This window comes from Bufo gargarizans, chromosome 6 (genome assembly GCF_014858855.1).
Source record: "Bufo gargarizans isolate SCDJY-AF-19 chromosome 6, ASM1485885v1, whole genome shotgun sequence".
Taxonomy (NCBI): domain Eukaryota; kingdom Metazoa; phylum Chordata; class Amphibia; order Anura; family Bufonidae; genus Bufo; species Bufo gargarizans.
The window spans coordinates 32,923,435-32,936,365 of record NC_058085.1 but is presented as its reverse complement, the minus strand read 5'-3'; the positions used below and the strand labels follow the sequence as shown (position 1 = coordinate 32,936,365).

Sequence of the window (12,931 nt, the reverse complement as noted above, 5' to 3'; positions counted from 1 at the left end):
TCATCTGTTTCTATAGATGATATGATGTCATAATGAAGAGGAATAAAGGGGATGTGGAACTGATGCACCGTAGTGGATGACACCGTACCCAAATGTCCGCCTCATTATAGCTGAACATTATTTTTTCTGATGGTCTGGTTTTAGGCTGTGTCTTGACAGAGTGTTAGACAATGTATGAGTTGATCGTATAATTGTGAGGAGAATCCCTCTCTTATAGGCTTTAGAAGGAGGTGTGATTGGGGCGGCATTTGGCACACATGATTGACATGAGAATGTCGATCATGTTCATATTGCTTGCCCAATATATGGATACTGGAGCCCCCTGACAGGGGCACCCGTCTCCTATTTTTCGCCTCATATGAGCCTGAATTATAAACAATAACGGTTTTTCTACTTTGGGACCATACTACCAGTTTCTAAAATGGCGCTTCCATACTAGACCTCATGTGGGCATGCGCACCGGAGGACTGATGCGGTCTTCAGATGCGCCGTTTGGAACTGCGTGAATGCGGCATGACGTCATTTTGCCGAGACGCATCCTGACGTCATTTTGCAGAGACGCATCCTGACGCCTGCGCATTGCTTTTCGATAGACGCTAGGGTTCGGCTATGGCGGACTTGGGGAAATACGTGGTCTACATGCGGTATGTCACTCCTCCCATCTGTTTTCCCTCTTCTTTTTAAAAATTGATTAAATCAAGATATTTATGCTGATATGTAACAGCTGATGGCAATCGGCGGCATTTACACTTTATGCTTATTATGTTATTTCACTATATAATTGCGAGATTATGTATCACATCCAGTGGTGTATTATTATTTGTAGTATCTGTATGGTTGTATGAATTATTGTAATCATGATTGCACATTCTTTTTTATGACATTATCTTTATGAATTGTTTTACTCCACCCCTTAATCATGTCACTTATTTATATGATATGTTTCACCTATGTCTTTATGCTTGAGAAAGGCTCAGGATTTTGAGCCGAAACGTCGCCTCTTGTGCCACTGTGGCTGAATAAAATTTTTTGAACATAATTCTCTATTGGATGTGCTGTCCATTTCTACATACAAAAGTTGGGTAAGCAGTGATAACCCTGGACATAGCACCCGTCATTTTGTTATGCTTTGGTGCTGCCACATTTTTCCATTTTTATATATATATATATATATATATATTTTTTTTTATTATTATATTTTTATTTATTTTTTTAATATATATATATTTTATTTTTTTTCTAATTCTATACAGGGTGGGAATAAACCCGGGTGCTGTCATGGGCTTATGGAAAAGTGATTACCGGTAAGTGTAATCTTAAATTTCCCTTTCGCCCATGACAGCACCCTTGAGAGACGACTAGAATAGAAATCCCTTTATTTCTTAGGGTGGGACTACTGCCTGGAGGACTTTCCTACCGAAGGCTAGCTGTTCTCTATTGCCTAGGTCCAATCTGTAGTGACGAAAGAAGGTGCCAGGTGACTGCCATGTGGCTGCTCTACAAATCTGTTCTAAGGTAGCGTCAGCCCTTTCTGCCCAAGTGGTGGAGACTGATCTTGTAGAATGAGCACCAAAGCCCCCCGGGGGAGCCTTTCCAGCTGAAGAATAGGCCAAATTAATGGCTCTCACGATCCATCTGGAAAGGGTTTTAGAAGAGGCTGGGAGGCCCTTATTTTTCCCACTAAACTGAATGAAGAGTTTTGAGGTTTTCCTCCACTGACTAGTAACCTCCAGATAATGAGATAGGCATCTTATTACATCTAAACAGTGCAGTTTTTCCTCTTTTTCATTTCTCGGATCTTGGCACAGGGAAGGAAGGATAATGTCCTGCGTTCTATGAAACATAGAAACCACTTTCGGTAAGAAGGAAGGGTCTGGTTTAATGAGAACCCTATCATCTAAGATGTTAGTGTAAGGAGGCGAGGTAGAGAAGGCTGAAATCTCACCAACCCTCCTTGCTGAGGTAATTGCCACAAGAAACGCTGTTTTGAAAGACAAGATCTTTATAGGTAACTGTTTAAGTGGCTCAAAGGGAGGTTCTGTGAGGCTAGTGAGGACCAAGTTGAGGTCCCAGGGGGGAATTGAAGGTCCAGATATAGGCCTAAGCCTGCTGATGGCTTTAAAGAATCTTCGGACCCACGGGTGGCTAGCGATGGGAGAATCAAAGAATGCACTCAAAGCGGATACCTGTACTTTAAGAGTACTTAGCCTCAAATTTTTTTCATGTCCAGCTTGCAGAAAATCTAAAATCCTACACATAGGTGGAGGATTTAAAGGATTCACTGGATCCTTGGCAAACTTCTGGAAGGTGTTCCAAATCCTGAGATAAATAGAGGAGGTGACAACCTTTCTGCAGGATAGTAAAGTGGAAACTATGTTCTTGGAGAGTCCTCTACTTTCTAGGATTTCCCCCTCAAGAGCCATGCTGTTAGGTGTAACTGCTTCACACTCGGATGATTGACTGGTCCTTGGGATAGAAGATCTTGCCTCTCCGGGAGAATCCAAGGGTCCGTCAAGGATAGCTTCCTCAACCAGGTGAACCAGGTTCTTCTGGGCCAGAAAGGAGCAATTAAGATCACTGTTGTTCTTTCTTGTCTCAGCTTCTGTAAGAATCTTGGAAGAAGTCTTAATGGAGGAAAGGCGTAGAGGAGCTGGTTCGGCCAGGGAAGGGAGAAGGCATCTATCCCTGTTGGTGAATCTCTCGTGCTGAGGGAAAAGAAAAGATGACACTTTCTGTTTTCTCTGGTGGCAAATAAGTCCAGATGAGGACGACCCCAAAGTCGAATTATTTGATCGAACACCATTTGGTTCAGACACCATTCCCCCTGGTCTAGTGTATTTCGACTTAAGAAATCTGCCACCTTGTTTTCTGTACCTTTTAGATGTATTGCCATAAGGGACGGAACAGAAGGAATTATAAGGGAAAAGATATCCGTTGTTAACTGCATAAGATTTTCTGATCTGGTTCCTCCTTGTTTGTTCAGATAGGAGACAACTGTGGCGTTGTCTGAAAAAACCTTTATAGATTTTCCCTGTAGTAAAGGAAGAAACTCTTTTAAGGCGAAAAAGACCGCCCTCAGTTCCCTCATGTTTTGGGAGTCTAGACTCTGCTCTCTTTCCCAAACACCTTGTCTTAAGTGCCCTTGGCAACAGGCCCCCCAACCGGAAGGACTTGCGTCGGTGGTAAGGGTAACAAAATCTTGTTGGATCCAAGGGAGCCCCTGGGACAGGTTTACGGGATTCAGCCACCAGTGAAGGGACTGGATCACTTGGGGGGTGAGTGTGAAAGGTGTATCTAATGGGCGGAGGGAACCCTGCCATTCCTTCAGAATTTGCCACTGTAGGGGTCTGGAGTGAAGATGGCTCCAACTGACCGCTGGTATAGTGGAGGTCATTCTGCCCAAGACCGCCATTGCTTGTCTGATAGTAGGGTTCTCTGTCGATATCAGGGACTGAACCTGTTGTATTAATCTCTGAATCTTGTCCTGGGGTAGAATGCAGAGTAGTTTCTTTGAGTCCAGTATCATCCCTAAAAAGACACAAACTTGGGAAGGTATTAAATGGGATTTTTCTCCGTTTATTTGCCAGCCGAGGTCTTCCAGGATCTGCACTACTTTTTTGAGGTGTGCTTCTAGAATGGATTTTGACTCCGCTACCACCAGGAGATCGTCTAGGTAAGGAATTAGTAAAATGTATTTTTCCCTTACATGAGCCATGACTTCTGCCATGACTTTCGTGAAAAGTCTGGGAGCTTGAGAAATCCCAAAGGGAAGGGCTGTGTATTGTAGGTGCTGGATGTGACCTCCTATAGAAACGGCGACTCTGAGGAATTTTTGACAGTCTAGCCGAATGGGAATGTGGTAGTACGCATCTCTTACGTCTATCGTAGCCATGAAGCAGCCCCTGAATAGATGTTTTACAACTGATTGGATCGACTCCATTCTGAATTTTTTGTAAGAGAGGAATTGATTTAAATCCTTTAGATTTATAATAGTTCTGAATGTTCCATCCGGTTTGGGGACCAGAAAAAGGGAGGAGTAAAAACCCTCGCCCTTCTCTGCCTCCGGCACCGGAATTAGAACATTTTTCCGAAGTAGGGATGCAATCTCTTGTTGTAAGGCTAGATTTTTCCCCGGGTTTCCTAGAAAATTCGTGATTTTGAATCTGTCCGGTGGGTGGGAGACAAACTCTAGACAAAACCCTTCCTTTATAACGCCTAAAATCCAGGGACTTGAGGAGATTTTTTCCCAGGCGTAGAGGAAGAGAGAAAGTCTGCCCCCCACGGGAGAGAAACCGTCATTGCTGTGATGGTTTAGAGGTTGAGGAGGATTGGGAACTAAAGAGGAACCCCTTGCTTTTCCTATTCTTGTTGTCAGCTCTGAAGTCTTTCCTCTGCCCCCTAAAAAAATCCTTCTTGTTTTTGCGAAAAAACCGCTGTTTTTTCGGGGGTCTGGAGACAGGGAATCCTTTTTTATTGTCCGAGGCTTTATCCAAAAGGTCGTCTAAGACGGATCCAAAAAGATAATCGCCCTGACAAGGAATTGCACAAAGCTTATTTTTAGATCCCGTGTCTCCCGACCAACCTTTTAGCCAAATAGCTCGTCTGGCTGAATTTGAAAGAGCAGCTGACCTAGCATTTAATTTTAAAGCATCTGCTGATGCGTCAGAAATAAAGTCTACTGCTTTAAGTAGAGTGGGGAAAACGGCTAACAATTGATCTCTCGGGGTCTTGTTCTGAATGTGAGATTCTAATTCTTCTAGCCATAATTTCAGAGACCTAGCAGTGGATGTGGCGGCAATATTTGGTTTGAACGCTTGAGCTGAGGTCTCCCAAACTTTTTTTTAGGTAAACCTCTGCTCGCTTATCCATAGGGTCTTTAAGAGAACCCAAGTCCTCAAACGGAAGGGCCGATTTTTTTAAAATTTTTGCCACAGGTGCATCCAATTGAGGAGGTCTGTCCCAGTTTACTGAGTCTGCCTCGTCAAAGGGATACTTCCTTTTTACATTTTTTGGCACAAAAATTTTTTATCGGGTCTTTTCCATTCCTTCTGTATTAAAAACTTTATATTCTCGTTAACGGGAAATACTCTAGATTTTTTCTGCCCAAGATCACCAAACATGATATCCTGAACGGATCTTGGGTCTTTGGGTTCGTCTACTTTCATAGTCGCACGAACTGCTTTTAGTAAAGCTTCCGTATCATCGGGGGAAAAAAGTGGCCTGCCCGTGGATTCTTCATCCTGGGACGAGTCTGGGCTATCTAGGATTTCTCCTGTATCACTATCCTCTAAAGGATCTGAGTCAGATCTATTAGCCGTGCTTGATCTGATTCCCAGGGAGGTAGAGGCTACAGGGGGAAAGCTCTTTTTGAAATCTTTCAGGGAATCCGAGACCTCCGTCTTCACCATCTCCCTAATACTCTGTAGAAGGGATGGGGACTCCTCCTCCACTAGTTTCTCAATACAACTTTGACATAGCTTTTTCAACCAAGAGGGGGCCAGTTTCTTTTTACAGACGGCACACTCCTTCCCTCTGGTCTTTGAAATTGCCTTTCTAGGGCCCTCTTTTGTAGTCTAAATGCAGAAAGAAAAAAGAGGGAAAGGAGATTTAGCCTAACTAAAAATGAAATAAATGGTGGGGAATGATCCCCCTTACCCCACCAGGAGTACCGGTCTGATCTCATGACCCTCCTGTTGATCGGCGCGTTGGGCACTCTCCTCCTCCATACTGCTGTGGGATAGAGTGACTCCCCGGATCCAAAGGAAATCTGGCTTCCTGTAAGGCTGGCTGGCTGGGCTGCTGCTGACCGTGCGCCTGTGGGTCCAATCTCCTCGGTCGGGTCCTGCTGGAAACCCTCTGCGGCCTAAGTAGGAGAAGGCACTTCCTACTTCCGGAACGCACGCTACGTGCGTTCCAAAAACCGGAAGTCTCTACCGAGACCCGGATCTCGCTGGGATCGCGAGATTTTGGTTCCCCCTGCGCGAGGTGAGAAGAAGGCCCCGGCCCGCCTGAGCACTGTCAGGAGGACCGGCGTGCCGAACACACCTCTCGGTGAGCCTGGGACTGCAGAGTATCGCCAGCGCAGCGTAAGCCAGACCCCAGCAGCAGACACCAGACTCCGGCCGGCGGCTCCTAGAGGAGACTTATGCCGGAACAGGTAACCCCACTTAGAAAAATTCCTCCGGGGCCCTGCAGCCTAGCTTTCTCTCCTCTTCTCCACGAACCGTCTTCTGTCTAGGACAGGAAACAGGAACTGGTGGTCTCGGGGCCATGCTCCTCCTTATGAGCTCTCCACGAAAGTTCCTGTTTCCTGTCCTGGATGGAGGCGGTATCTCAAGGGTGCTGTCATGGGCGAAAGGGAAAAATGTGTTAGCTCCTCCTCTCCCTCCTATACTCCTCCTGCAGACACTGAGCTAATCAGTTTGTACAAAAGCAGTAGGAGCAGTCAGAAGCCAACAGTAAATAATAAAAAGGAAGAAAACCGGAGATGGGTCATCCTGAAGAACCATAAGGACCCATCTAGGAGAACCAGTAATGTACATACAGGGTGGGAGCTGTGTCCCCCAATGAACGGAAGAGAAACTGATTTTACGGTAAGTACAAAAATCTAGTTTTCTCATGCGTATCATTGGGGGACACAGTCTTGCACTTGGGACGTTCCAGAGCAGTCCCCGGGGTGGGTCATAAATGAAGAAGCCATCCTGCCAATCCAAGGACCACTTTTTGCAAAACTCTAAGCGCCAGAGAAGTGTCAGAAGATGCAAAGGTGTGCACTCTGTAAAACTTGTAAAAGTGTGCCCAGACGATCAGGCAACCACCCTGCACCCCTGAAGGGCCAAAGCCCCATGATGTATAGCCCAACCATTGCCTGGAGAAAAATGAGCAGTAACCCAGAAGGGTGGAACCCGGACACTGATGCAGTACACTTCCACCATGGCCAAACAAATCCATCCGGAATTGGAAACTTTGGAGACAGCCAGCTCTCGTCTCGGCCCCTCCGGAATGATGAATAATGAATCTGTCCGCCAGAAGGAGGACATTTGAAAAGATAGATGCGAATCCCACGGAAGCCGGTAAGTGGGCGGTGTGCGCCACCCCCTGCAGAAAGGTCCGAACCCCAGAAAGGGAAGCCAAATTCCGCTGAAAAAGAATGATGTCTGGATATCAAGGGCCAAAGAACTGCAGATGTGACAAAACTTGCCCCCCCCCATGGGGGAGGAAGTAGGGATGCCTGAAGGCAGAGGCCCCACACACCATACTGAACTGCCAGAAGAGAAGAACACTCCAGCGGGACCATGCAGAACAAGTCAGGGCTAGAGAACCTGTACCAACACCACCTGCGCAGGCACCCTACAGCAGAAAGGGGGCATATGAGCCCCCAATAGCTATGAACACTAGCCGATCAGGCAGTAAAAGTATGTGGAGAAAGGTCAACTACTCGCCCTGCGAAAGTGGAGAAGTAAAAAAGGCTGATGCGGCTCAGTAGGAAACCAGCATCTAGAGGTAACAAGGACAGTATGACTGCTCTACCCGGGGAGGGGAGCCAAGCAAACAATACACATATGCAAACTGAATAAGTGCATACCCAAAACCACACGGAGGCAACGCTGATGCTGTCACCTTAGTAGAAGGTAGAGGCAATGCACTACCTATAAAGGCTTGAAGCCCGCTCTCTAGAAATCGGCAGGTTATACCCTGCACCGAAAGCTGTACTAATACCCACGAGAAGTGAGCAAACCCACCAGCTGAAACCTGTCATGTTATGGACAGATGACAGCACTATAGGGAATAAGAGTACCTGTCAGCCAGTGCCTCAGGAACACCATACATATAAGGCCTGGAGGATCTATCGCACCCGGTGATGGCAGAAGATGAGCACAGTGCCACCTGTGATAAGGAAATGTAGGCACTATCATAGCTACAACTAGTGAGAAGGTTCCACCCCTAGAAGGGGGACGATGAACAGAAATACTCCCCTTGGGACGGAGTCCCACAGTAGGGGCACGGAACAAGAGTAGCGATAAAATCTATGGCCAGTGCAAGGTTTCCAGGACCAGATGAGAGGCTCCCCCTGAGAATAAAGCCAAACAGCAATAAACACCCCGAATATGGTGCAAGCGCCATCTTCCACTTGAGAAGCAAGTAAACTGACAAGCAGTGCATCTGTTCCACCTACTGACAGAGAATGGATGTCGATCGTGTTGAGTCCACAGCCTGTCAGCTACCGTCCCACCTACGAAAGACGGAAAATGCAATAGAGAATCACTCCGCTGATTGAAGAGGGAAACCTGACACAATGTATTGGGTCCACGGGTGGTGGAAGTACTACTGGTTGTGCAACTACTCCACCAATAGAAGGAGGGCAATGCTACCAGATCTATAGTATGCAATTGTGGCGCTACTAATCCACCTATAGAAGGCGGAAATCCAAAAGGACAGATGACAACCAGTATTAGTGCAATTACTTCGCCTGCGGAGGGGGTAATGCAACAGAATCTATGGTATCCAGCAGAAGTGCAGTTACCCGCCCAATGAAGGAAGGTAATGCAATAGCCTGTATAGGAACAAGTAGTAGAGCAACCACTCTATACAAATAGAGTAATACCACAAAATGTACAGTATATGGATTAAGTGCTAATACTCCTATTACGGAAGGGGAGAAATGCTAGCGAAAGCATAGGATCCAGTGATAGTGCAACTACTCCGCCATGGAGTAGTAGGAGGGTAGTGCTACAGGACTTCTGTGGTGGTGTAAATAGTACGCCTATGGAAGGAGTACAATGCTACCTGATGTACAGGAGCCCACGGAAGGTGCCAATACTCTGCCTAAGTAATGTGCAAACACTCTGTCCTTTAAAAAAGGAGGGCAATGCTACCGGCTGAACGGCACCCACTGGAATTGCAGTTACTCTGCCCATGGGAGGAGGGTAAAGCTACCGGTTGTACCGTGTCCAGAGTTAGTGGACTACTCCGCCTATGGAAAGAGAATAATTGAATGGACTGTACTGGAAGGCTATACAGAACCCAATGGAAGTGCAAGTACTCCGCCAAAGAAGGAAGTGTAACGCTACCAACTGTACGGTATCCAGTGCAAATGCAAATTACTCCGCCTATGAAAGGAGTGTAATGCAACAGGCAGTACAGCATCCAGTGTAAGTGCAATTAATCCACCTATGGAAGGAGGGTGTTGCTATAAGCTGCACGGTATCCAGGCAAAAGCAATTACTTCGCCTTATGAAAGAAGGTAATACTACAGGCAGTACCGCATCCAGTGTAAGTGCAATTACTCCACCTATGGAAGGAGGGTGATGCTATAAGCTGCACGGTATCCATTGTAGATGCAATTACTCCGCCTCTGGAAGTAGAGTAATGCGATAAGCTGCCCAGTATCCAGTGTAATTACTTCTCCTATGGAAGGAGGGAATGCTACAGGCAGTACAGCATCCAGTGTAATTGCAATTACTCCGCCTTTTATGGAAGGAGGGTAATGCTACAGGCTGTCCGGTATCCAGTGCAAGTGCATTTACTCCGCCTATGGAAGGAGGGTATTCTACAATGTAACTACTCCGCCTATAGAAAGAGGGCAAGCTACAGGGAGTGCAGTATCCGGCGGTAGCGCCAGGATTCTGCTTACGCTGTAGGACGTATGTATCCAGCGGTTGGGTAAAGAAATGCTGCCTACAGAATGGCATGGGAACTAGGTTCAGGCAGACCAAATAGCTCCAAGGGTCAATAATATATAAATATATAGACTTTTATTTTTATATATATACAGCTCAATTCTAACCAAACAGACCTACGGGAACTGCACCCACATCCATCTGTACTAATAACCAGCACTGCAAGCCTCAGCAGAGAGCCCAGAAGCACTTTCCCCAGCACAGTAGCATTGAGGTAAGGAAGGGGTTAAGCAGAAGGCAGGGGCGGAGCTTATTGGCAGCTGGTGGGGCTAGAGCAACTACTACACCAGGTAGGACTCTCACCAACAAACACATCCTGCTTAGCTTCCAAATGCACATGCAGGTTAGTCACCAGAAACAACCTAATAACAGAACACCAATACTGGAATCAACCAATAGCCCCATACAAATACACGAGACATAAGCTATAAAATATAGTACAAAAGTTTAGTAAACATAGACATATATTAATCCATATTAGGTGAAAACAATGGGGGTAGATGACAAACCCACCCAAACCTCTGTCTACAAAGACGTCCGGAGGCTCACAGAGAACAGGTACCGGCCAGATATAAATCACAGTATACTTGTGTACACCGAAGGCCAAAATCAATCCTGTCAAGAATGAAAAGACGAAATAGTGTCTTACCGCTAGCCACTTGTGAGCATCTGAACCCTGAACGTTTCAAGGAAACAGGATTAAATACAAAACTGGCAAAAAAGTTAAGCCAATTGGCAAGGCTAAGCCCTGATAACAAGTTACACACAAATGGGTAGCACTAGTAAAAAACAAATAATAATAATAATCAATTACCCATGGTGGATACAAAGACCGAGGCCCCCGCACTGCTGCTACCTCGACGCGCGTTTCGCCAACCCAACCCCATCCCAGTTCTGTACTATGTATTTTCTGTGAGTGCCTCTGTCAAAACCCCTACCCATACCTCCCCCACTGTCAACACAGCTACTGTATGTATGGGGTCCCCCACTTCCGCCTGAACCTCATCTTCATGTCAGTCCAAATGCTGGTGCATCTTGAGTATCTACTGAAGGGCATGTTTTTTCTTTGCCTCTTCCTAGGGAAAATGAAGGCTCCCCACTAGGATAAGGCAGTGAAGACAGAGAAATTGCAACTGAAAGGCTTGTCTGAAGAAGGAGGAGCAGAAGGAATGCTGTGGCACCTGGCTCCAAGGCACGGTGTCAGACTCAGAGGTGACCTCAACATCATCCTGTGTTGACTCAGAGGAGGAGTGAGCCATGCAATCCACAAGTCCTCAACAATAATGTGGCACCTATCAGAAACGAGGGAGAACTGTGGCCTACTACTACTACTGGCTAGATGGCTGGTGCTGCTACTGCTGTTTGCACTGCTACCCACATTCTGACTCTCAGATGACGAGGCATTTGTCTTTCATTTTGCACTCTTGTTTACCAGACATTTTATCATTAGGCCTTCAAATGAAAAGTCACCGCTTTGATGCACAGGTTATTAAACGGTAGTAGCAAAATTGCAAGTGTTTTTTCTACACCTTAAAGACAAAGGCACAAGAAAATGTATCTCCCCTTCTACAAACACACTGCACACTGGTATTGATAATTTACAAAGATAATACAATATGTGGAATTAAACTGCTATATTACTGTAATTATTGTAGCACATGTTCAGTACTATGCATGGTATTGTGACACAATCTAATGCATTAACAGTTAACTGATATATAAAGTCTTATGAGTATTTATAGGCATCAGGCCTATTTCAGAGAATAAAATTGCCTGTATAGGTGTCTATGACACTAGAACAGGTGTTATTGCAATCTCTGGCCAGCAAGCTGGGCACTGTTTTCACATGATTCGTCTAAAGCGAGTCGCCAAAACTTCGGATTTGTTTGGCATAGAAATTTTTATGAAATTTGTAATGAATCTGATTAGTGTAGAATTGATTCACTCATCTTTACTATAGACCTTATCTTACCCAAAAACTATTAAAATATTACCACATTTATTCTGCGTGGTGAACGCCCCCCCAAAAAATAACGCCAGAATTGCGAATTCTTTACACCTAGTAAAACATTAGGAAACGGTATAAAAATATAACCTCACGGTAATTGTAATGTTTGTATTTTCCTTCCACTACATAAATAATTTTGTTACAGTATAGCAATACATTAGATGGAACATTAAGTGGCGTCATCAAAAAGAAATTCAACTTGTCCCCCCAAAAACCCGCACGGCTCCGACAACCAAAATTAAAAGACTTGGGGGTCGTTTATTAAGCTGAAATATGCCTATATTGGGCGTATTTCAGGCGCAGATGGTGGAGCAACAGCTAGATGCACCACAGTCTGCGGCTTCTCCCCGCTCGCGCCAGGTCTAAAAAGTGGGCGTGAAAACGAAGGGGAGGGGCCTGTCTCATTTACCGTTTTCTACGACTGTTTTAGGTCTAAATGTAACACAGCTAGGAAGCGGTCTCACATTTGGAACTGGTGGAGGACCCACCAAACTTATGTAGAGGCCTGCGCCTCTTCATCACTTCAGCGGATCCACCGCCAGCTATGGGCTTTATGAAGACTGGCGTCTAAAACACCGGTCCTAATAAATGTGCCCCGTACTGCTTATGGAAGAAAAATAACTATGTAATTGTCCAAATTGGCTTGGTCCTGAAAGGGTTAAACCTAGCTTCCACTCAATACTCAGTTCAGTGTAGCTGGAAACTACGGGTCACCGGCCAGGACAAACTTCCTCCAGTCCTGAGAAGGCGGATTCTGTCCTCACTGACTGATTACCTGCCCCAGTAATCCTGACAGACAGTGACAGTGACTGGACACATACCTCCACCTGCACCGCTGGACACTGACATGGATGGGGGAGACTAGTGGGCTAAAGGACCTTTCATGATGTCATGGCCATGTGACCATGTGTGGGAGGAGTCAGGCTCTGGGCTGTGCTGCTGGAGGAGGTAAAGGACCTGTGGTGATGTCATGACCGTGTGATCATGAGTCGGAGGAGTCAGGCTCTGGGCTGCATTGCTGGTGAAGGTAAAGGACCTGTGAACATGTCATGGCCATGTGATCAAGTGTGGGCGTGGTGAGGGGGGTCACATGATCAAGCACTGCTATTATAGGCTTATCTCCACAGTGTATGAAGAATGTAGTTACAGAGTGTATGTAGCAGAGCTCTCTGTGTGATGTGTATGTAGCAGAGCTCTCTGTGTGATGTGTATGTAGCAGAGCTGTCTCTGTGTGACGTGTATG

At 45.8% G+C, this 12,931-nt stretch overlaps 1 protein-coding gene and 1 pseudogene across 1 annotated transcript; both read right to left on the bottom strand.

The window, feature by feature from the left end:
* Positions 1-12,530, bottom strand: part of LOC122941925 — a 158,214-nt pseudogene extending 145,684 nt beyond the window's left edge.
* Positions 1,798-5,726, bottom strand: LOC122941689. Its single transcript, XM_044299114.1, has 2 exons — positions 5,670-5,726; positions 1,798-5,573 (listed from the first exon to the last, which is right to left on the bottom strand). The coding sequence occupies exons 1-2, from the start codon at positions 5,724-5,726 to the stop codon at positions 5,001-5,003; spliced, it is 630 nt and encodes a 209-aa protein (XP_044155049.1). The 3' UTR covers positions 1,798-5,000.
* Positions 12,531-12,931: the final 401 nt, after the last annotated feature.

What these genes read in the sequence shown, in the direction of transcription:
- LOC122941689 (XM_044299114.1), bottom strand. Translation starts at nt 5,726, where the DNA reads ATGGAGGAGGAGAGTGCCCAACGCGCCGATCAACAGGAGGGTCATGAG. An exon ending in AGGGTCATGAGATCAGACCG is followed by an intron (nt 5,574 to 5,669) that starts GTACTCCTGGTG and finishes TTCTGCATTTAG; the next exon opens with ACTACAAAAGAGGGCCCTAG.